We start from the raw sequence: 26,011 nt of genomic DNA on the forward strand, positions 1-26,011 counted from the left end.
CGCTGTTAAATCTGACCCCTCCCTGAAACTCATTCTCACCAGACAAAACGAGAGGCACTGTTTGAAAAGCTAGGACTGATTTTGTTTCCCCTTTGAGAAAACCCACAGGAAAAGCCAGCTTCCATAGAGGCAAATGTGGAGGTGATTACTAGCATTATGAATAGATCATTCTTTCAAATATGTGAGTTACTCAAAATATGTCTTATTGTGTGTGCATAGATGACTAACTACTTGAGGAATAGGCCTCATTAAAATGGTGGTGCCATGGTCATTGTATCATCATCATCATCATCAGTCCCACACTACAGATAAATAATCTCAAAAATGTAAATAATGCATCTACAAAAACAGTAAGTGGTAAAACAAGACATGTTCACAGGACTATGTCTTCAGTAACAGGCTCTCATTTATTTTACCACATGGTCTTATTTTGGCTTTTCTATCATATACATTATTTTAAATGTTGCATGGTATAGGTAGATCTATAACAACTATTATATAAATGGATAAAACAGGCAGACCTTCATTGGTTTAAGAGCAGAAAAGTCACTGCAATGTGTCAAGCCATACTTTAAAGTGTTAGGTGCACATTTTCCCATACATTTGCATTATACTCCAAAGCTTTATGTGAATTTCTAATATTGTAAGAAAAAAAAAGTTGTGGCCGGGCGCGGTGGCTCAAGCCTGTAATCCCAGCACTTTGGGAGGCCGAGACGGGTGGATCACCAGGTCAGGAGTTTGAGACCAGCCTGGCTAACACGGTGAAACCCCGTCTCTACTAAAAAATACAAAAAACTAGCCGGGCGAGGTGGCGGGCGCCTGTAGTCCCAGCTACTTGGGAGGCTGAGGCAGGAGAATGGCGTGAACCCGGGAGGCAGAGCTTGCAGTGAGCTGAGATCCGGCCACTGCACTCCAGCCTGGGCGACAGAGCGAGACTCCGTCTCAAAAAAAAAAAAAAAAAAAAAAAGAAAAAAAGTTGTATAAAATTAAAGTGTTTCACAATGCTGGTTGCTTTTCACAAGAATTCTTTATTGAAAAATTCCAAATTAGATTAATAATGATAAAATGTAGACAATGTATACAGTGATCTAACCTTTACCCTTGACTATTGCAATACAAAGTTAATAGTGGTTTAAACATAAAATACTTCTCAGCTTGCTTTGAAGATGACTGAAACGCACCTTCTTTTATCACAGTTAAAGAGGAGTTAGGACCTCTCATTTTGCATTTACAGTTTTCTCAATTTTTGAAATAAAACTGGCAAATTCACTACAATCCACATATTTATATTCATTAACACTGAGCACAAAGAAAATGTCAGAGATGAGAAGAAAAACAAAAGCGTGTAGTGCTCCCAGTAGCCTAAGAAGTACAGAGTTTCAGGAAAAAGGGAAGAATCACTGGCAGCAAATCCAATGAGGGTCTGTAAATTAAGAAATGAAAATGAATATAAAATATGAAATGAGTTTCTAAAGTAAGTCAGAAAGAGGTCACTGAGACCCGCAAGAGGAGTTGTTTTATTGGGGGGGGGGGGGGGGAAGGGGATAGAGGCCAGATGGCTTTGTGAGTGCCCACAGTGGCCTGAGTTAATTCAAGGATAGCTATGTCAAAACAAATTTAAGGAAGACTATTTTCATTGGAAAATCAGTAAGATAATAAACTTAATTGGTTTTTTAAAAGAAAACAAACAACCTTCCTCAATTAAAAATCCCAATTTTTTGCTTGTTTTATTAATACATTTGCTACTCATTTTTTAGACTATGTATGCTCAATAACTTGACCTAAAATTTCCTGATCAGATTGGATGTCACTGACTGCCCTATCTCTGTCTGTATATCAGATCAGCAATTATTAAACAAAAATCAAAGACAGCAAATTAGTATGACAAGAAAATTGTATTTAATGAAATTTGACCTGAATCTGAAAGATGGAGAAAGAAAAATAGTGTGTATTAAAATACGTCAGAAGTGGATTAGGGTCTGACAACGCAAAGACTTACAGATTTGTCTCTTGAACAAATACCTTTAAATTGTGTGTTAATTCTAAGTGGTTTGGTTTTGTTCCGTCAGTAGGAACACTCCCTGCAGCTGAATTGGCAGGTCCTTTGTTTTCATAAGAGTTCTTTGAACCAATCAGGACACAGATAATCTTATTATACCTCTGTAGGCTTCTGTTTCTTTTGATGAAAGTCTAGAGAAGTCATGGGTAATATTTTACTGTGTGCCAGAGACCGCTTATGTTTCACTTGTACAAGGTCAGATCTTAATTTAACCACCAACTGGATACTTAATTTTAGATACACAGAAGCACACATTGGCTCCAGGGCACTTCCTCTGATTTAGGAAGGCAAGTCCCTGGATAAGAATGACAAGATGATCATTCCAAAAGGTGAGATTATGAAATATTTGATCTGTACCTCACCAACTAGCTTATTGAATATTTCATTATTGGTAATATTTTAAACAGATGGAAATACAAATTATAGTAGCTACTCATTACTTTCTTTCTGGTTGATCACCTACAGGCTTACCTGTTTAGGGCCTTTTTAATTAGAGAATAAAGCTAGAATTTGTTTGCTTATAGAACATCAACTCAATTGCATAATTACTAAGCATAAAAAAATTATATCATGAGAAAAACAGATTAAGAATGAATATCCTTATAGAACATGTCAATATATTTACTACAGAATCCCAGAAGGGTCTCGGCTCACCTCTTGGTTTCTAATTTAAAAATTAACTATCTTTTGTGAATAAATAAATCTCTTTTAAGGCTTTTTCATCACTTGTTGAAAAAGATGAATGCTTTCTGCCCAGACTGAAAAATTTCTGTAGTTAGATTTTTAAAAAATAAACTGAATAGAATTGGAAATTTACTCCTGCAAATTATATCACAAAATCTAAAGGTTGGAAAGTCCTTAAAATTTATGTGATATCATCACTCATATTGTTCTTAAATGCACAGTTAACTTCTAAGGAGCTTTCTATATCTAAAATGATTTGACTTCCATGAAGTAGAGCAGTGATGTGGACAAGAATAATCTTATCACTGCTTTGTGCTGAGAGCATTAAGTTATTGTGATAAAAATTATAATTTTATATTTCAGTTATTTTATGAGACTATTTTATTTTCAAATAGAAATTTGCCTACAAGTTTTATATTTCCCTTGGAGTTGTGGGATGAATTTGTTAGGTAGTTGCTTAAACTTGTTAGAAAACTTTTTCTCAGGTTTATGAAGACCTGAGAGCCTTCCGGGGAGATATTAACAGGGCTCCTGTGTTGCAGAGGAACAATACTTTCTCAGTGTAACTCTGAGAAACAGAACCAGAAAAAGGTTAGAAGAGAAGGAGAAACATTATCTTCAGATAATGTTTTGAAGAGATGGATTCAAGTTCACTGGTTTTCCTAATTGTTAGGTTACAAAATAAGACTCTCTTTTCACTAATACCTTCAAAGTAGCTGAGTCATAGTTAGAGTATACTGGTTAAGCGTGGGTGGCCTCCATTGTCAGGTGACTGGGGTGTATCCCACTCTCCACTGCCCACTAGGTATGTGGGCTTAGGTAAGTTACCTAACGACTCTGTGCTTCAGTTTTCTCATCTGTAAAGTGGGGGAGAATTATGTAGACATTAAGTGACATCCATTTAACGCACTTAGTGTAATGCCTGTCACAGGTAAACACTCAATAGATATTAGTTATAATAATTATTAAACTCAATATAAAAATATTTATTAAAGACCTGCTATGCTATGTGCTTGACTGTGTGCTAAACCTTAAAGAGAAATTGGTATTATTTCTGGAGAAAAATCTAAAATACATGATTTAAAGACAGAAAGCTCCCTGAGGACATGGATCCCGTATATCTGTGTCTAGCCCTGTGCCTAGAACATAACAGACATTGAATGTATATTTTTGCATGGACAAATAGGATAGTCTGAACATACGTAGGAAAAAAATAATCACTAAGAATTGGTGGGTTAATTCCTTTCCTTTGTCTTTTTGATTAGCAGAGCAGAAGAATGTAGTATCATAGATAACTGTGCATATTTCAAGATGGTATTTGACAGTATTCCTTGATGACGGTCTTGTTATCAAAAAGGAAACATTAATGCTAGGTGTTGGTGTCTTTAAGAGGATTTGTAGCTGGATAAACACCTTTTCTGGGAGGGTGCAAATTAATGGATCAATGTCAACATAGAAGCCTCTGTCCTGTGCCGATTTCTTTTCAACATTTATCTTTATCGTTGGAGCTTAAGGACATATAGAAGGCATGCTTATTAAGTCAGCAAATAAAACAATACTTGGAGAGATAGAAAATGCGTTCAATTTTAGCAGAAGGAAATAAAAGCCAAATTGAAAAAATATAAAATGTAATAGGAATAAATAGAGTCCTATAGGGTCCTGCATACAATTACACAGAAAACAATGTAGAGAAAACATATGGTTTGTAGAATTTTGGGATACTGAGGTCTAAATCAACTGTGTAACATGATAGTCTAAATACTTATCTGAGCTTGGGCTAAATTAACAGATGTATAGTGTTTGAGAAAAGGAAAGTGGTCACACCCACTTAAACTTGTGTTGGTCTGACTGTAGCTGTTGTGTTGCACTCAGAGCCTGTGGTTCAGTGTCACTTTTAGAAAGAAATGGATAAACAGATGTGTTTACAAGAAAGCAATCAAGGCAGTGCAGGAGGTGAGACCATCTTATAGGAAGAGCAGTTGTCCAGCCTCTGAAAGAAAAGGCTCAGTGGAGACCTGAGAGCCTTCCTGGGGGATATTAACAGGGCTCCTGTGTTGCAGAGGAACAATACTTTCTCAGTGTAACTGAGAAACAGAACCAGAAAAAGGTTAGAAGAGAAGTAGAAACATTATTTTCAGATAATGTTTGGAAGAGATGGATTCAAGTTCACTGGTTTTCTTAATTGTTAAAGCTGGCTAGGTCAGGCACCGTAGCTCATGCCTATAATCCCAGCATTTTGGGAGGCTGATGGGGGTGGATCACCTGAGGTCAGGAGTTCGAGACCAGCTGACCAACATGGTGAAACCCCGTCTCTACTAAAAACACAAAAATTAGCCCAGCATGATGGTGGGCTCCTGTAATCCCAGTTACTCGGGAGGCTGGGGCAGGAGAATCACTTGAATCTGGGAGGTGGAGGTTGCAGTGAGCTGAGATCGTGCCATTGGACTCTAGCCTGGTTGACAGAAGGAGACTCTGTCTAAAAAAAGCAAAAAAATGCTGGCTAAAGGAGAAGCGCTCTGTGAGGAGATAGCAAGCTCCCTGACACTTTGATGTTCAAGCTGAGGCTATTAATGACTTGTTGTGCATGTTTTAAACAAAATTTACAGGTGGGGCTACCTGACGGTCTTTAACTCTGAAAATTGGTGATTCTAGGGAAAAGCAGGGAGAAGAAAATAAAAAGCGGGTGTCAGGGTGAACATTGAACGGTAAGCAATAGAACTAAAACTTTCAAAAAGAACTAGAATCCTACGTTCCCATTCCACAGGAGTTCAATCACAGAATAATAACAGGGAATGTTTGCTGACTACTTGCGACCCATCAGACACAGTTCACCAGGCAGCTAATGCAGGCAGGTCAGGGTTTGAACAAAGATTCGACCATTATAATCAACTGCCTCCAACAGAAAGAAATCAATGGCCTGTACATGATTTCGAAACAAGATATGAAAAAATGCAGTGCCTCATTATTATTTGAATCAATATTGAAGGGAAAAAATTTGACTTGCGCACCAGACAGGATTGTTTGTCATGTTGAACAAAGTACATTATGCCAGGAATGAATATTTTTGGAAAGAATATATGTATATATAATTGTATATGAATATTTAGATGTATATTCATAAGAATAATACTTTTTAAAATGCTCAACATCCCTAATCATTAGAGAAATGCAAATCAAAACCACAATGAGATACCATCTCACACACCAGTCAGAATGGCTCCTAATAAAAAATCAAAAAATAACAGATGCTGGCGAGGTAATAGAGAAAAGGAAATGCTTATACAATGCTGGTGGGAATGTAAATTAGTTTGGCCATTGTGGAAAACAGTGTGGTGATTTCTCAAAGAACTTAAAGTAGAATTACCATTCGATCTAACAATCGCATTTTTGTATATATACACAAAAGAATATAAACCATTGTACCATAAATACACATGCATGCACGCACTCACTGCAGCATTGTTCACAACAGCAAAAACATGGAATCAGCCTAAATGCACAATGACAGTAGACTGGATAAAGATAATGTTGTACATATACACCATAGAATACCAGTCAGCCATGAAAAAGAATGAGATCGTGTCCTTTGCAGCAACATGGATGGAGCTGTAGGTCATTATCCTAAGCAAATTAACAGAGGAACAGAAAACCAAATACCCCACGTTCTCACTTACAAGTAGGAGCTAAACTTTGAGTACATATGCACACAAAGAAGGAAACAACAGACACCAAGACCTACTTGAGGGTCGAGAGTGGGAGAAGGGCAAGGATAGAAAAACTGCCTATGAGGTACTATGTCTATTACCTGGATGACAAAACACTCTGTACACCAAACCCTTGCAATATACAATTTACCTATAGAACAAATGTTAAGGTAAAACTTAAAATGAAAGTTAAAAAAATAATACTTTTTAAAAGTCTAGAGATGTTATGTTTATTGTTACTATAGGTAATCAATGTAGTCAAAATATTTTTTACTCACCCTACAACTCAATTGCACAAACCAGAAGTAGCTTTTTTATTGACTGTAACTGGCCTCACCTTTCTCAGGAGCCACCACTCACTCATTAATGGAAAATAAACTTCTGGTTTCATGCAGACAGACACAATAACTTAGGTAATGCAGCCTGTGCTTGGGTGATTCAGAAAAATGAATTGCTCTTTCAAATTTCTGCTCCTTCTAACGCCAAGAACCTCTCTTCACAAAGTTCTACCTGCTTTCCTGTACATTTGGGCACTCTCTTTTCTCGAGGTCTCCAAGATTCCTGGCCTGCTCAGTCCTGAGAGGTAGATGCCAAGCTAATTTTCCTGAGAGGGCTTTGTAAGCTTTGCCTCTGTAAAGTCCATCTTAGTTCCCTTTTCTTGTTGCTATTGGTGGTGAAAACTCTTAAAATCTACACCCTTAGCAAATTTCAAGTATACAATACAATACTGTTAACTATAGTTACATTGTTGTACATTAGATTTCCAGAATTTATTCATCCTGTTTAACTGAAATGTGTACCCCTTGGCCAGCACCTCCTAGCCCCTGGCAACCAACATTCTACTCTTTTTTCTATGACTTCAACGTTTTAGATTCCACAGATAAATATCACAATATTTGTCTTTCTGTACCTGGCTTTTTTCATTTAGCATAATGTCCTCTAGGTTGATCCATGTTGTCACAAATGGCAAGATTCTCTTCTTTTTTAAGGTTAATAGTCCATTTGTAAATACGTAGCACATTTTCTTCATTTATTCGTCTGTCAATGGACATTTAGGTTGTTTCTATATCTTGGCTGCTGTAAATAATGCTACAACTAACGTGGAAGTGCAGATATCTCTCTGAGATAGTGATTTCACTTCCTTTGGATATGCATGCAGAAGTGAGATTGCTGGATCATAAAACAGTTCTATTTTTAAAATTTTGAGAAACCTTTGTACTGTTTTTCACAATAACTATACCCCCAAAAAAGATCAACTATGTGCCAGAATGGGTAGTTTACTTAGCTTAACAGTGGTGAATATTTCACAATGTATACATATGTCCACTCATCAAGCTGTACACAATAAATACATATAATTTTAAATTGTCAACTATACTTCAATAAAGTTGGGGCAAAAATCCATCATAGTTCCTTAAAAGTGGTTAGTCATAGTTGGTTAAATAAACATCATACTTAAACTGACACTTTACGTTAACTGACATATAATGTTAAATATTCTTCAAGTATATAAATTTAAATAACTGTGTAGTATTTCACTTTTTATGTGTACAATAATGTCTTATACAAATTTCCTATTTTGGGACATTTATGTTGTTTCTAATATTTTGGCAATTTAAACACAGCTGAGATAAACATTCTCACATACACATCTTTTTTTTACATCTTTGATTACTTCTTTTATTTATTTACTTATTTAGTTTTTAAGACAGAATCATGCTTTATCACCCAAACTGGAGTGCAGTGGCGTGAACATGGCTCACTGCAGCCTCGACCTTCTAGGCTCAAACAATCCTCCCACCTCAACCCCCCAAGTAACTGATACAACAGGTGCATACCACCACATCCGATTAATTTTTGTATTTTTTGTAGAGATGAGGTTTCACCGTGTTGCCCAGGCTGGTTTCAAACTGCTGAACTCAGGCAATCCAGCTATCTCAGCCTCTCAAAGTCCTAGGATTACAGGCGTGAGCCACCAGGCACAGTCTTCTGACTATTTCTATAAGATAGATTCCTAGATGTAGAATTACAGACAAAGGATAGGGCTTTTAAAAATCATTATATCATATTAGCTTGTGATCAGGGTATGTCTACTAATAAGTTGTCTTTTCATGGACCTATCTTACTTTACTCTTTGCTATTCTGTGAGTTTATATTCCCCTAGAAACCCATGAGTTTGTGAGTCTAAAGCTCCTTCCTAAACTGTTGTGAGTGTAGTCCTCAAAAGCTAACATGCATCTTCCTACAGTTCTGTTATAATTAAATTTGACTTGGAAATCAATAGTAAAGAGTAAATATTTCTTTTTTCTCTAGTTTTTCTTGGTGTTTTTATTTTTTTAACTCATCTTCATACTAATTTCATTAAAATTTTTTACTTTTGTAATATGAAACTAGAGATAAACAAAACTACTAAACAGGTTCTATCGTTACATAGAAATTAAGCATCAATCAGTGACGCCCCAAAATTTGAAGATAATTTGGCAAAAATATATCTGTGACCTACAGAGGAAACACAAGGCTAATTTTAAGAGTTGTGTTTATTTAATTATACAATTATTCGTTTGTTTAGTAAATACTGAATTTTTATCACGTGCCAGATATCATGTTTAGTTTCTACAGATCATTTTGCCTTTTATATCTTTTTCTAAAATATTGAGTTGTGTTTCTTTGAAGGAACATAAAAGTAGCATTTGTTTTTTAGACAAAGATTGTTTGTGTGAGTGCACGTTTTCAATGTATCAGAAGAGCATACTTTGTTGTTAAGAAAGATGCTATTTAAACTGATCTAGTTCTCCCCATCATGCATAGGATTTCTCTTCAGTAGAAAAGGCAAATGCCATAAAGAGGGAATTGCATAAGTTATTGCTTGTAAGTGAAAGTTACATGTGACTGTGGGGTAAAACCCAATTCTGACAGAGTTACACTTCTATCTGAAATTTCTGGGGAACTAGTTGATTTTGTTGTTTAAATCATCCTAACAAATCCATTCATGTGATTTGCCACTTCAGGCTATGCAATTCTTAAAAAATAAGTGTTCAGTCACCAAATAAAAAGCAAAGTGACAACAGGATTTTATTTCTATTGATTTCTCCACATCTTTAAAAGTATGCATACAAATGATCAAAGTGCATAAAAATGAGACTTAGTATTGTTTTGTATATAACAACTGTATTTTTTTGACAGTACCAAAAAAAAAAAAAAAAGTCTTTTAACTCTTGCCCTTCCTCTGATAGGATAAATCCTGATGATTCTCTCAGGGACCTCTAGTAGATGAGCTCGACACTCAAGAACCATAGCAGCTTCAAGGTAAAAGAAAAATTCCCAGGGAATCAGTGTCCCCCATTCCACATAGCAGAAATCTGCATCTCCCTCAGAACCTCAGGGTTTCTATTTGGGCTGGCCTTGGATAAAACTGTAAAGAAAACCAAGTTGTACTCTATTGCCCTTTTCTTATCCCTTCATATCACTTCCCACTAGATCCTAACCTTAAACTTTCTGCCATCTTCCCAGCCTCACGTACTCCAGTAACTATCCCAAGACATCTTGGTTCTAAACTAGGGGCCAGTATGTTGCTATCTAAATTTTAAAAGGGACACTGGAAGATGGAACAATACGCCCTAAAGGACAGAATCTCTTGCTGATGCAATAGAACGACACTGATGTGACAGGTGCTGGGGGCAGTGTGTTATTTATGGACACAGAGCCCTTCCTTGCACCATGGAAGCAACTGTCCACTCTGCTTACTTTCAAGACCAGCCTTGTTTAGGACTCACGGAGATGGTTTCAATTTTGTTATGCCCAAGACAGAGTGTGAGGGTAGGTGGGGCAAACAGATCTGCATGTAAGCAGGAGTAAACCAACTAAACAATTCACGAGGAAGAAATTTGTATTTATCTTTTTCAGGGAAAGGGAGAACCTTGGTTCCGTGCTGTGGGAGCTATTGTATTTCAAAGGAAGCTCTGACAGGTGTCAAAAATTTATCAGCTACCTTTACAGGAAGGCAATAGCTCAGATCATGGTTTGGAGGCAGTTTAGCAAAACTGATGCAAAAAGGTGTCATATACTCATGTTCACTCCTGCATCAGACCTTGCAACATTACCAACCTCCTGACCATTTCAGTCAGGCACCAACTGGTCTGTTGATCCTGTTGTTTGGACTCCAAGGCAAAAAGTACAGAATGAAGGCAAGCTTAGGAACCTCAGACCACCCTAAGTAATATAAAGCCTTATTGCATGGAGCCAAAAAAAAAAAGATTTATGTGTCCCTGGAAGCTATTTTTTATTTTTGGAAGTGATTGTCATCAAAAGCTGGCTGTTAAAAGCAAGATCACAGTGTTTTCTTTTAAAGGCAACAGACTGTGAGATATTTTCCTCTAACTTCTGAAAGACCTTAAAAGGGAAGGTATTGCCTTCTTGGTCCAGACTCTACTTACTCGTTCTGAGACATTTGGTGGGTCATTTAACCTCTTGAATCTATAATACCTACAATACAGAATTGGAATGAGAATTTAAAACAAGGTAATGTATACAAAATGCTTTCCACAGTGCTCAAAACAAGGTGAGCACTTGATAATTTATAGTTATTATTACTATTGCCAAATGTATCAAAAAATTTACATGATCACCAAAGTTCCTTTTCTCACTATCTGAATTAAGGATTTTACTTAGCCTATCTGTAAAATAAACTAATACTTATTGATATCTGAGAAATATATTTGGCATTTAGCATTTAGGAATCCTTAATTCAGTGGTTTTTTACCAGGAGAACATGAAAAAACCTCTGAGATTCCATAAGTTCCTTAAAATTTCATGCAAAATTTTGAGTGGACGTGTGTCCCTCTGGAGAGAGAATCCATAGCTTTCAACAAATGTTTTCATGACCCTAAGCAAGGTTAACCAGTGCTTTGAATGAAGAGGCTGATGGTACAATATGATTGCATCAGTTACTTTGTAAATCAGCTACTTATGGAGAGCAAATGATTTCTCTTTTATTAAGAGTCAGTTTCTCTAAGCCAGGCATGGTGGCTGATGCCTGTAATTCTAGCACATTGGGGGGCCCATCTATACTAAAACTACAAAAATTAGCCAGGCATGGTGGCCAGTGCCTATAATCCCAGCTACTCGGGAGGCTAAGGCAGGAGAATCGCATGAATACAGGGGGCGGAGGTTGCAGTGAGCTGAGATTGTGCCATTTCACTCCAGCCTGGGCAAAAGAGCAAAACTCCACCTCAAAAAAAAAAAAAAAAAAAATCAATTTATCTAGACTCAGATGCGAGACACCCATACATATATCTTAAAGATGTTCAAATATTGTCTGACCTTTCCTCATGCTTCTGAGTAGTGCTTTATAGAAATAATTTCCCATAGACTGTTGCTGGCCCTTAGGTGGGATTGAGTCCTAGCCACTCAAGGAGGTTTAGATAAATAAGTTACTTTTTTTCTTTCTCTTTTTTTTTTTTTTTTTTTTTTGAGATGAAGTCTTGCTCTGCCACCCAGGCTGGAGCACAGTGGCGTGATCTCGGCTCACTGCAAGCTCCGTCTCCCAGGTTCACGCCATTCTCCTGCCTCAGCCTCCCGAGTAGCTGGGACTACAGGCGCCCGCCACCACGCCCGGCTAATTTTTTTGTATTTTTTTAGTAGAGATGGGGTTTCACCGTGTTAGCCAGGATGGTCTCGATCTCCCGACCTCGTGATCCACCTGCCTCGGCCTCCCAAAGTGCTGGGATTACAGGCATGAGCCACCGTGCCTGGCCAGTTACTCTTATTTATGAGATAACACAGGCTCCATAGAGAACTGAGCTGGTCTTAGATAAATAAGTTACTCTTCTCTTGCCTTTATCATTGTGTCTTGATGTCTTTAAGTCCATTCCAGTAATGCTCCTTTGACTGACTGTCTGGCACCTTAGTACACCTGCATGCAGATCTTCACTTCATCTCAAGCTTTCAGGAAAAGGCTGCAGACACCTGTGCTAGATTGGAGTTGTTCTGCATAGAAAGTGTTCCCATCATTTTCACCCTATGGTCATTAGAGATACCAAATAGGAACCTAGGTAACTTCCTTTGTGATAGTAGGGGAAAAAAACAAAAACAAACAAACAAACAAAAAACATTGAAATAAAATACTTTCCACAGACCAGCTCAGTTCTCTATGGAGTCTGTACTCTCTCATACACTGAAAGCCCAAATTTCAAACAGGGTTGGATTTAATCTGGTGATTTAAATAGGTGAAAGGCTCTGTATCCTATTACTAATCCCAGAGCCATACAATCCCCCCTATCACCCCAGTAATATCACTGAGAAAGTCACCAGGCGAGGCCGCAGGTTGAACTTTGTCATCTACTGGTGCTGGCTGACAGACTCAGTACTTGTCTGCTAGTAATGAGTCAACAACTTTTATTCCAGTGACCACAGACAGCAGCTGTTTGCTATAGTTGACAAGGAGTAGGAATAGAGGGAAAAGATAGAAAAAAGAAAAGAGATTTTCTTTCCTCTCAGAAAACTAATGGTCCAAGTGAAAACACAAACACAAGTATGTAAAGAACTTGTAAAGCAAATACAGAATGAGTGAGTATAAACCAAGACATTGGAAAAATATTACATAAGAAGATATATTCACAGACTAAGACAACTAGAGAGGAACTGAAGAATGACACCAAGGGTTTCCATAGGAGGAATGTCTTGTGCTAGCCTTGACACAGTGTGAACCATGGGTGGGGATCAGCTGAGAGGACCTCGTGAATAAAGAGGAATATTATGGAAAAGAACAGAAGAGAGACAAATGAAGCTAAGCACAGAGTGAACGATCAAATTTGTTTAGTTACAAAAAAAAGAAACTCCATATCCGAAGGAAATGGTCAGTTCTAAGAACAAAGAGGAGCCTGGATTATGTTTCAATGCTCACTTATTAATTCATTAATTCATTTATTCAACACATATTTAGACAGCACGAACCAGGAGATGATGCTTCTCTTGGCACTGAGGTCACAGACTAATTCCCTGCTATTCCTGAGTTACATTCTAAGGAGAAGAGACACACAATGAACCAATAAACAATACATTAAAAAGCAAAATACCATTTACGTCTACGTGGTGAGTAAGATCTCTAGTGTGGCTTTTGAGGAGTCACAATGTGAGGCTTGGTGGAGCATGGTGACTATCTCGTGTGTGGTCTCTGAACATTAGCACTGTTCTATACCTTTGGTTCTGAGGTGATATTAAGGCCACTGCTATAGAACAATGAACAATTAATCATAATATTGTCAATGAGTTCTGCCCACAGGTTAGAGGCCTTGGATGTTAGCATTTATTATCCAATTATCCAACCTTGAGGAAGAATGAGAAGAGGTAAAGCATGTGTCAACTGTGTTTTGGAAATTGCCTGCAGAGTACCCTTTTGTTTTTCTGTCATTCAGAAGACACACTATAAAGTAAAATTTCATATACAGACTATAAAAGGCTTGAAAAGTACCATCAATCAAAGTTAATTTCATGTTAGCCAGTCAACTCAGCTATAGAAATTTTATTTCTATATTTACTAAATGTCCTCTCTAAATAAAATAAAGCAATTAATTCAATAGTAAAGAGTAAGATAGTAAATTCATTCTCCTAATTTGATATTTGGGAGAAATAAGCAAATGAAGACTAATTTACATTTTTCTGTATTCTCTTCAGCGAGATGGGCCAGTCAAGAGCAGTGGCTTGTAACTGAACTGTGTAAGGGAGTTAATAGGGACTCTATAGGAGGCCTGGTTTCTGGTCTATGGATGATGTTAAAATGGTCCTTATCCTTAAGGAAGTTAAAATTATCCTTAATGTTCAAATGATGCTCTGAGACCAATCAGACTTTGCAGTTGACCATTGATGGTTTGTAAAAAATGTAAAAGGTGCCAGGCATGGTGGCTCACGCCTGTAAACCCCAGCACTTTGGGAGGCCAAGGCGAGCGGGTCACAAGGTCAGGAGTTTGAGACCAGCCTGGCCAACATGGAGAAACCCCGTCTCTACTAAAAAAATATGAAAATTAGCCGGGCATGGAGGCATGCACCTGTAATCCCAGCTACTCAGGAGGCTGAGAAGGAAGAATTGCTTGAATCCAGGAGGCGGAGGTTGCAGTGAGCCAAGATGACACCACTGCACTCCAGCCTGAGTGACAGAGCAAGATTTCATCTCAAAAAATAAAAATAAAAAAGAATGTAAAAGGATGACTGTTCTCCATTACAGCCACTATCCATCTTATCCTCATTGGATCAATGTTTAAGTTTTTAATGTGCTATGTACACACTCTCCAAGAAAACTGATGGGCCAAAATTGGCATCAATCAGAAGCTCAGGAAAAAGTGAATTCTTATGAGCCCAACTGCAGTCATTACTGAAAAAAAAAAAAAAAGTCAAAAGTTAGAAAGAGAAATGCTCAAAGGGCAGGTTATTGAAGGTTTTAACAGTTAGACCATTTAGGTTAATAAAATCAACTTCACATGTAATGTGGATTAAAATGTTACCCGCATTTGTATTTGTTAACCAGGAAAACAAAAATGCATTTTAGTTTTTCACTATGCATTTTTCATGTTTATTCTGTGTACTGTTTTGGGCCATTTGTTGATAATAAGAACTCGTCTCCTTCAAAATTACATGCAGGAATGGATACTAATGATGACCCTGATGAAGACCATCTTACAAGTTATGATATTCAGCTAAGTATTCAAGAATCCATTGAAGCCAGCAAGACTGCGCTTTATCCTGAAAGGTAGTATTCAAACCAACTATCCTCAGCACAATTTCTTTATGGCATTCATTTTGTTGTGAGATAAAATGAACACCATTTCCTAATTCCTCCTCTAGGAAAACTGACCTTTCCTTTCTGATAGGGAATCTAACAGCTTTCCAAGGGCCACTGTACATAAGTTTTAGCAATCTGATCTTCCACAAATCCTCACCTCATGTGGGAAACAGGAAAAACCCTATGTGGAAAATTCCTAGATGAATTTGGTTGTATAGAATTGCCTATTTTCTAAATTAATATAGATTCAAAAAGGGCAATGAGTAATTTGAACATATTTGCAAGTACAGTTTATACAACAAATATACAGACAGGTTGGTATACAGAGGTCTGTACACTCTAGAGCTCATTCTGCTACTGATTCAGCTAACCCTTTATAGGTAATATATTCCATTGTTGTATGTTTAAAATATGAAGAATAATGCTAAACCACGTAGCCCATTAGTTAATGAATGAGAGAAGAGTTGCAGGTTTTTATTTTATATGACAAAGTAATATTCAAACTACCACCTATTTGATTATCTACTATCTAAATGATAAGAATTAATAAATTAAAATATACCTAAAAGTGATGTATTATGTAGGTAGGATTTATTGAGTCTAAAACTGCAAAAGTAAATTTCTTTCTTAAAAAAAGACATTATACATCTGACAGAATTAAACTAGTTTACCTTTACTTTTTGTTACAGTGTTTAAAATCTTGTATTCTGGAATTTAGTAGTACTTTTGAAGAGATCCAGTGTTTAAAAATGGTTGCTTTTGAGCTTTGAAAAAATAGACGTAGTACATTGAAATTCCTGGTCTGAAATATCTCCCTTATCTCCAACAAGCTTTAGAACTTTAGCGCTCCCTGGAAGGCATTCACAACCCTGGTATGCTAGCAGATGTTTCTGCTTAACAGAGTTAAGTAAATTTGTTATGGAATTCCTTCTTCCCACTTAACAAACACACACACCAGAAAACTTCCATGAGGATTTAAATCATGACCTGCTGGGCCAGTGATTGGGAGTTTGTTTAGTAAATGCCCTGCCTATTTTCACATGTGGAACAGTTGATTTAAAACTCACATATATAGTTTAGACCATAAGCTCCCAAGTAAGTACCTTATTAGCAATTATGAAGTTCAAAGCAATAAACATTTTTTGAGCATAGAATTTTAAAAATTAGAAAAAGCCCTAGAGATCTATTAATTCCATCATTTTTCAGATGAAGAACCCACATCCAGAAAGGCTAATTGGCCTCCCCAGAATCACAAAATCAGGCTAGGATCTGAACCTGACTCCAATTGTTTACTCCTTTTTTATTGCTTTGAGATCTCTCAGAGATAGCATTGTACTCTTCTATTTCACCATCTTCACTAATATTCTTAGATCAATGCATTGTAAATATACTCTGTGTCTGACTCCCGTACATTTACTTTTTTAAGGAGATAAAATCAGTTGTATGCGTCTCATTTGGATCTTGATTATTAAAATTAAGCTTAAAAATGCAATATAAATTAAAATCTTTGGTTCCTTGAAATATATCACTAGTATCTAGTATAAATATGGTTTTTCTTTATCTCATAGATTTGTACCCCTAAGTGGTCAAAACAGAAAACTTGTGGAGGCCATAAAACAAGGTAAATGAGTGTACCATCTACAGTGGGATGGACTGGAGATTCCACCTTGCAAAAACAGAGATTAGTCATCAGTTGATGTGTTTAATTTAGGTCACATTCTTGAGCTCCAGGAGTATGTAAAATATAAATATGCAATGGATGAAGCTGATGAAAAAGGATGGTTTCCATTACATGAAGCTGTTGTTCAACCCATTCAACAAATACTTGAGATTGTTCTGGATGGTAAGAGAACATAAAACACGTTTGACCAAACCAGGGCAAGAATATTGACATGCTGATGTTATAAGTGTTTTCAGTGAACATAACTAGCAGAAAGAAAAGGTGGATTAAAATATTATTTGGAATTTGAAAAAGGCAGCACCCGTGTTTTAAACTCAGAGTACAAAAATTAGGACATTTTTTGACATTCGGGGTTTACCTTTTGCATCCTTTTACCTATGAATGAGACACAGGTTGGTGGAAAGGTGTGGTTATCACATAATAGTGATAAAAGTTTCTGTATGTCATGAATTAATTGAGTTATATATAACACTCTTTTCTTTTGGAAGTCAATTTTAAATTTTTCATTTTGAACTATCTCTTGAGTTAACAGTTTCCAAAAGATTCTTATATAGTACAACAGGGAGTACTGAAAATATTTGTCTTTACATTACATTGATTTTTTTTCTTAATGTAAGCATTAAAAAATGTTGTGGCAAATCAAGCCGGTGTTAAATATTAACAATAACTTTTATGTTCTAACACAGTGTTTTCACATCTCAGCATCTTACAGAACACTTTTGAGAGTGCCCTATTGTTCAACTTTCACTGTTGCATGACAGCTGTATGTTCTGGGAGATACACACTTGATTATTAGCCAGCCACCTAGAAAACCAGACAGCTAGACAGACAGATATAGATGATGTTAAGGATCATTTTGACACAATGATACCTACATTCAAGTACATTCTCTTTCCCACATTCACAGACTGCATTTCACAAACAAACAATTTCAGTTACAATATAAATTATAATACAAAGAATTGAAGCACTGTTTTGTAACGTATCAAGAAATGAGACCTAGCGCGCCATTTTCAAAAAAGCAGCTAGAAACAAATTTTGGTTTTCTAGCTGTCAATTTGATTAGCAACTCCATGTACATCTACTTTATCCTCACCGTCATTTGGTAAACTTTTGTCAGTCTTTTCATTTTCATCAATTGACTTTGTTCAATCTGATGTATATAATATTGGGTTGCTCTGATTTGTTTGACATCCTGTCAGTATTTTCAACTTTTCAACATAATGCTTTCATGTCACAGCATCCTATAAGACACTCTGGGAATTCAAGACCTGTGATGGAGAAACACCCTTGACTTTGGCAGTCAAAGCTGGTCTGGTGAAAAATGTAAGAACTTTGTTAGAAAAGGGAGTGTGGCCCAACACAAAAAATGATAAAGGAGAGACCCCCCTTCTGATTGGTAAATGACCTTTTTTTCTAGAACTTTTATCGTTTGAAACAAATAATAATTATTTATTGGAAATCACTGTATAATGGCTAAAATTGTGATCTCAGTTCCTTCCATTCCCTGAGCTACTTGCTTAAACCCCCTGTCTTCTGTCCTGTGATTTTGTTTTCCTATACTACAAGGATGTGAAATATGAAAGATGGCTATATCCTTCAGTATCCAGTTGTAGAGACTGCAACTGACCAGGAGGGATCTGAATTAGTTTTTTGAAGCCAGAGATAGCAATTTTAAAGGAATATTCTCTAGGTAGGATCCACTTGTAAAGAGGGTTGCATGTGCAATATGTAGCCAGAAGCAAGAGGTGGAAAGGGATTCCAAAGGGAGAGATCAAGTTCACATCAGACTGATCAGGCAAAGCTGGAAGGAAGGGGAGCCAGCAGATTCTGAGCACACAGACACAGAGCATGGCACCTATGAGGGGTACACTGTGACACAACAAGGGAAGAATGGGAAACGTGAAGGTGACATTTACCAGCTCTGTCTCGTATATCCTGCTATTTGTTGAACAATAAGAATTGGCAAGTCCGTTTGTGAAAGGAGAGAGTGATAAGATTAACTCCAAATGACCCAGAGATAACATTTCCTTTCTCTTAGGGACATAGGATGGTGGAGTAAGAATTTGGTGTTACCATGGAGATTACTGGGTTTAAATCTTAGCAGTCATGGGCCTCAGTTTTCTCAAGTATAAAATGGAAATACAACACCTACCATGCAGAATTGTGATTAAAAATGAGAGAAAAAATATATAAAAGCTTTCACATGTAATAGATGCTCAAGAGGGAAGAGCCATTATGAAGTTGTCTGTGTGGCAGGAGGAGGAGAGGGAAGAGGAGCAGGAGCAGGAGGAGAGGAAGGATAGGACATAAGATTATTTACCAGCAATCACAGAGAAAGACATTAAAGGTCATAGCTAGTTAAGAACCATCACAGCTCCTGCTCACAGAGGAATCACTTAAAAAAAATTAAGCAGCCTGAATATTAAGAAAATCTGAATATTGTTAAGCAAACTTGGATAAATCATGAATATTAGTAAAATATTTATATTTGATGGCATTGATTCAACAATATCAATGCAAAAAACATGTATTAAGAAGTCACATTGGCCAGGCACGATTGCTCACGCCTGTAATCCCAGCACTTTGGGAGGCCGAGGCGGGCGAATCACGAGGTCAGGAGTTCGAGACCAGCCTGGCCAGCATGGTGAAACCCCATCTCTACTAAAAATACAAAAACAAAAATTAGCTGGGCTTAGTGGCAGCTGCCTGTAATCCCAGCTACTTGGGAGGCTGAGGCAGGAGAATTGCTTGAACCTGGGAGGTGGAGGTTGCAGTGAGCCGAGATTGCACCACTGCACTCCAGCCCAGGTGACAGAGAAAGATTCCGTCTCAAAAAAAAAAAAAAGTCACATTAAGCTAGAGAGTGTCCTGGGCAGTGTGGATATAAACATGAATGGACGAATCTTCCTCCTCTCAGAGTCTAGGAGGAAAGTTAAATGTAATTTAAATGGAAAATTAGTGTTATAAGTGCTATAATAAAGTATATATTTAAATTACATTAGGAGAATAAAAGAGCAGTAAATCTGTGAAGGCTTCGAAGAGCCTTGCTCTTGGATTGTCTTGAGGGTTGTATAGGGGAACATCAGCAGACAGGAGTGGCAGACTCCGAGGCAGGTGTTCTGCCCCAGTATAGCTTGCTCAGTGAAGACGGTCTCCACAGCGTGGTGTCATTTTGGCCTGGTTCCTTCCTTCTTGCCTACTTTTTTTTGAGACAGAGTCTCACTCTGTCGCCTAGGCTGGAGTGCAGTGGTGCAATCTCGGCTCACTGCAAGCTCTGCCTCACGGGTTCATGCCATTCTCCTGCCTCAGCCTCCAGAGTAGCTGGGACTACAGGTGCCCGCCGCCACACCTGGCTTATATTTTGTGTTTTTAGTAGACACAGGGTTTCACTATGTTAGCCAGGATGGTCTTGATCTCCTGACCTCATGATCAGCCTGCCTCGGCCTCCCAAAGTGCTGGGATTACAGGCGTGAGCCACCGTGCCTGGCCCCTTCTTGCCTACTCTTGCTCCATGTCAGAGCTTTCAGCCTTCACAAATTCAGATAAGATGGGAAAAACAATCTAATCCATATAGTTAGAATACAGACAAAGCTTCTGTAACAAAAACCAAAAACAGATCCACAAAGCAAACAAATAAACAAGAATGACTTAAAGAGAAAGAAGTCATTTCTCTCTCACACATTGCAGAATGGCCCAGGGTTGTGAGAGTGGCTGTATCAACATTACAGTGTGTTTCCAAGGTTGTTCCCAATGTCACCATTTTCCAGGCAGCAGGAAGGAGGAAAGAGGAAGCTCTAGGCAAGCATCTTCAATTTAAAAAGATGACCTGGACAGTGCACATGGCCTTTCCCCTCATGTCCCATTAGTTCAGATTTTGTCACAATGCCACCACACCTTGGGGCAAAGGAGGCCAGGACATTTAGTGTCTACCTGGATGGTCTGTGGCCAGCTAAATACTTGGGGCCTCTGTGGCTAAAAGGAAAAGGGGAAGCATAAATACTGAGAAACCAATGATAGTCTCTGCGTACATTTTAGCCTGCCTTTAAATCAGTCACATGACGCTTTTCATAAATAAACCAGAACTCTTTTCCTGAGTAGGCTCGATAGACACTAAACAGAATATGTATCTGTGGGTGTTGATTCGCCACTAGTAATGCGGCCTGTTTTGTTTGTTTGTTTGTTTTGTGACTGAGTCTTGCTCTGTCGCCCAGGCTGGAGTGCAGTGGCGCGATCTCAAAGCTCTGCCTCCCAGGTTCACACCATTCTCCTGCCTCAGCCTCCCAAGTAGCTGGGAGCTGGGACTACAGGTGCCCGCCACCACACCCAGCTAATTTTTTGTATTTTTAGTAGAGATGGGGTTTCACCATGTTATCCAGGATGGTCTCAATCTCCTGACCTTGTGATCTGCCCTCCTCGGCCTCCCAAAGTGTTGGGATTACAGGCGTCAGCCACTGCATCCGGCCCACGACCTATATTATTTTTTAAAGCCCAGAATATGCCACAGAGTATTTGCAACAACATCTGTGTTGTTTCTATAGATCACCTTGAATTTCTGCACAAAAAGGATACACTTCCAGAATTGTATACTGCTTCACTTTGCAAATAGAGAATTATTCTCCACTTGTAAGTTTCAATCCACTTATTTCTTAAAGGACAACTAAGCCGTGATTATCACTCCTTGTTTTCTTTTGGCTTCATTTATATTTTTCTTTAATGCTTAAGGCCTACAACAGAGCAGTAAACATTTACATGCATTTCAAAGTTCCATGTTGGTTTCATTCTCTGTGCTAGCAATATCTAAAGTGTAGGAAAGGAACTCTATCACTGAATTATCAGAATTGAAATAGAATTAATTTTAGGAAACAATATATTTTAAAAACTAAGTGGTAAGATCAAGAGAGGACTACAGTTTCCATGAAGTTAATATTCTGGAGGTGCTCGTGTACGTCCTCATCAGCCACACATCTGGGGAAGAGGGACTTTTCCTGGGTTACCTTAATCAGCACCTTTGTTGTGGAAGCCATGCCAAGTCTTCTTAGGTTTTACAGGAAAATGGATTATTCATGGCACTTCCTCAGTTTGTTCTTGAATCTATGGTCTTCTTTGGGATTTGCTATTCAGAGTCCCTTAACTTGTAGAGGAGAGATAAGAGGGAAAAAAGTATTTATTCTTTTTGTCTATACAATGCCATGTTAGTTTTTCTTATCCTAATGCCATCATCCTTCTCTCTATTTATGAGATACCCTTAGAGGGCCAAGAAAAAAATCATTTTTGGTCCATCTAGGGCCCTTATTCCCTATCAGTTATCTGGCCCTTCCATATTTAAGGTAATTTGATGTACTACAGTCATGTTATACAGTTACTTGCTGAGTGGTAGATACCTGATTTGTGATGATCTGACACTTACTAAAGGTTTTTGCACTTGGACTCCTTCTCTGCCCACTCCCCTGGAGTTGGTGTCGCCTTTGCCTAGTTGGATAGGCACAAGCTGATCCTGGCCAGTGAAGCCCAGAGTAAGGAGGATGCTCAGGGATCATCTGGCATAACGCTTCAGTCCCACTGCCCTCCATTCCTGATGGCCTTACGCCATTCACAGATTGGTTCATTTTGCTTCAGACATTTTCTTTCTCACAAATCAATATACATCCTCTTCACTCCATTTCTGCTTTTAATCCACCAGTCCTTGTCAAGATAATCAAGATAACCCTTTCCTATCATCTATGCAAAATTCTTAATCTAATTCCCTAAACTCTTCAACTGAAAGTCAGTTTTAAGCATTACTATTGAAGCTATAAATTTAAAAACTTAATAAAGAATTTGAACATTTCTGAAAAAAATTCTAAAGAATTCTAAATTTTAGAATTTTAAGTTCTAGAGAAAAAAATTTATATATAATATGTAAACATATATATCCATATGTAAAACAAGACATTTTAAAATTATTTTACTTAATCAATTAAGTTACACCAGTACCGTGCTTTATGAGTTTTCATTATTTCAGTCATTTATTGCTTAAGAATGTCTTCGTGAGTTAGCTTGGAAGGGGTTTCCTACTATTTGCATTATTCTTTCTGTGGGAAATATATTCTTGATTTCATAAAACTAAATTGGAAGTGAAGTTATGATTTTTTAAAAACGATTTTAAGTTGAAGATGACACATTTATGCAGTTATTTTCATGAAGAGAAACTATTTTAATCAATATGTTTTCTGAGTCAGACAAAAGGTTAAAAGATGATGGGCAAAGAGGCTCATTATTTTAATACATTTTTTTCTCTAATTATAAAAACTGCCATCAGAGCAAGAAGATCCATGAGGATCTCTTAGTTTGTTTAGTTTACGTGATGTTTGCTCTGCAATAACACCGGCTAGCATGAGGTAATTCACTGTAATTAGAGCTGCCAGTGACAGTTGGGCAATTCAGAGAGAGGCATTTGTCAACAGGTTCTACTTTAGACAAGAAGAGGGAGAGAAACTGGAATCTCCTGCAGGGATAGCTTGCCTGCTCCCAAATGAAGTAGGCAAAGTTTGTCTTCACCCTCCCATTACCACATTGGGAGCTGCTTTCCTCGCCTTGGCTTTAGATCCTTTCTGCATTCTGCCTCCTGGTTACCCCGGAATGTTCCATGCGGCCTCACATCTTCTTCTACGTTTGCCAGTATAGCCCCAGACTTTGAGTCTCTCTTTAAATAGAAGGTAGCATAGGCTTCTTCTCTAGGCCGTAAACTCTACGAGTGAAATCCAAATCTGTCTATTCTTCCTGTTGTCCACAGAGCATAACACAGAGCCTTTAGCAGAACCAGCCGTGTTAACTGAATAGTAAATGAGCGAGTGAATGAATGAATGAGTGAATGTGACTGTGTATATCGTCATTTGTAGGGGGTAGCGCTCATCCTAATCTGTTTTTTAATAAGATTTTACTTACAAGGAAAAAAAAAGTTACATTTTTAGAAGTGTATACATCTAAATGGGGACAATCTCTTAATAATCCAAAAGGGGAAAAACCTTATAACAGTATAATTTCAGCCATTAGAGACGAGCAGAGAAGGAGAGAGACAACTGATTTGGCGAACCTCCTTAAGTACTACATTAGCCCTCACTTCACTCACTGGGAGCAACTGGCCTATGTAGATTCTAAACGATCTTATTGATAATTACCCATTAAAAATACCAGAAAGAGGGCCAGGAGCCGTGGCTCACGCCTGTAATCCCAGCACTTTGGGAGGCCAAGGTGGGCAGATCACGAGGTCAGGAGTTTGAGACCAGCTGACCAACATAATGAAACCCTGTTTCTACTAAAAATATAAAAATTAGCCAGGCTTGGTGGCGTGCACCTGTAATTCCAGCTACTCAGGAGGCTGAGGCAGGAGAATTGCTTGAACCCAGGAGGTGGAGGTTGCAGTGAGCTGAGATTGTGCCATGGCACTCCAGCCTGAGCGACAGAGCGAGACTCTGTCTCAAAAAAAAAAAAAAAAAAGAAAGAAAGAAAAGAGAAAGAAAGAAAAAGGAAAGAAAGAAAGAAAATATATATGTAAGAAAGACAAGTTCATTCAATACTTACTGCTATCTTTTGTGGCGAGGGAAAAAACCCTGTTTCTATAGGGGAAACCTGATGAACATTATTTACATATGAGGTTCCCGGATCCTAAGAGCGATCGAATAATAATAATAGTCAGTTACTGAGCTCCTGTTATATACTAGGTACTACACTAAGAATTTTACATACATTATTTAATTTGTATAACCCAACAACAAATGTTATTTCCATTCTGTTGGTGAAGAAATTAACGTTTAGAAAGAGGGCACAGAGCATCCTATCCTGGTGATATATGTTATTTTCTGTGAAACTCTTACCCCTCCTCCAGGTCTTAAAGGAAAGGTAGTATCATCTTGTAAACTTATATTTCACAAATATAAACTTGGGTATGAGAAATAGAAGGGATATGAGAAATACATTATTTTCCTTGTAGAAAAAAAATTATTAGCTAGTATCTATTTCAATGTTAAATTCAGTAATTAGTTTAATACCCCCTAAAGTATTTGTGTTAATATACTTACTGTTGTTTTTAACAATCATTTTCAAGCTGTCAAAAAGGGCTCCTATGACATGGTATCAACTCTGATCAAACACAACACCAGTCTGGACCAGCCCTGTGTCAAGCGATGGTCAGCAATGCATGAAGCAGCCAAGCAAGGCCGAAAAGATATCGTATCTCTACTGCTAAAACACGGAGGCAATGTCCACCTGAGAGATGGATTTGGAGTCACACCATTAGGCGTTGCTGCCGAATATGGTCACTGTGATGTGTTAGAACATCTAATCCACAAAGGTATGTGAAAAGGAGTTACACTTTCCTGACTTTTGTCCTGCCTCTCGAACTCTCCTTTTCTCCTCACTCTTCCTCCCCTGAATGTAACTAGGGGAGCTCCTTTTCCTCTGCTAAACGGAACTTGACATCAGATTTTCTCACCTGGTCCCTCGATAGACCCTTATTCTACAACTCAGCTAAGCCCTATGCATTGTGATCTGCACATTTACCAGCCCAGTCCTGATTGCTCTCGAGAAAGACAGTTCAATCTGCACATAGATGGCTCATCAGGGCCTCATGTTCATCTTCTCCTAAACTGAATTCCTCCTGTTTTTCCACTTTTCTGATGTAATAATTGCTCTTGACAGGATCAAAAGGTTGGGTTTATCTCTAATTCCTCCATCACCTGCTTTCCTAAATCCAATCAGTTGCAAACTCTTGTAGCGTTTCTCTTGTCCTCTCATTGCAATCCATCTGCCATCCTGATCAGGTCCCTCAATCCTCCCTGGACCAGTGCAAATACTTTCTAACCATTTTCTGGGTTTCTAGTCTCCCATCAGAGAATCACAGTACATACTGCAACTTGTCTTCCCTCCCTAAAGGACAGCTACAATAGTGTCAACTATCCAAAAAATAATCCCTACTGCATCATCTCAAATTGTTTTACCACGTTTATCCCTCACTGCTCCCATCTTGTATCCTACACTCCAGTCAAAATACACTAGCAATATTCCCAAACATACCTTACATTCCTTCTCTCTGGGTTTGGGTCAGGTCCTTGCCTTCATCTCTTCAGCAC

The 26,011-nt window shown here is 37.9% G+C and overlaps 1 protein-coding gene across 2 annotated transcripts in view; it reads left to right on the forward strand.

The window, feature by feature from the left end:
• The first annotated feature begins 9,678 nt into the window (after positions 1–9,678).
• ASB15 (ankyrin repeat and SOCS box containing 15) overlaps positions 9,679–26,011 on the forward strand; it is a 28,366-nt gene continuing 12,033 nt past the window's right edge. The window contains exons 1-7 of one of the 2 annotated variants that reach the window (XM_025380400.1): positions 9,714–9,753; positions 12,850–12,976; positions 15,079–15,187; positions 16,789–16,841; positions 16,932–17,063; positions 18,142–18,300; positions 24,988–25,233. In XM_025380400.1, coding sequence (XP_025236185.1) covers positions 15,081–15,187; positions 16,789–16,841; positions 16,932–17,063; positions 18,142–18,300; positions 24,988–25,233 — 697 coding nt within the window. In that variant the 5' untranslated portion in view covers positions 9,714–9,753; positions 12,850–12,976; positions 15,079–15,080. Of the gene's footprint in view, positions 9,754–12,849; positions 12,977–15,078; positions 15,188–16,788; positions 16,842–16,931; positions 17,064–18,141; positions 18,301–24,987; positions 25,234–26,011 lie in introns of both variants that reach the window. The other variant, XM_025380401.1, reaches the window with a different exon arrangement.

This window comes from Theropithecus gelada, chromosome 3, assembly GCF_003255815.1.
Source record: "Theropithecus gelada isolate Dixy chromosome 3, Tgel_1.0, whole genome shotgun sequence".
Classification (NCBI taxonomy): domain Eukaryota; kingdom Metazoa; phylum Chordata; class Mammalia; order Primates; family Cercopithecidae; genus Theropithecus; species Theropithecus gelada.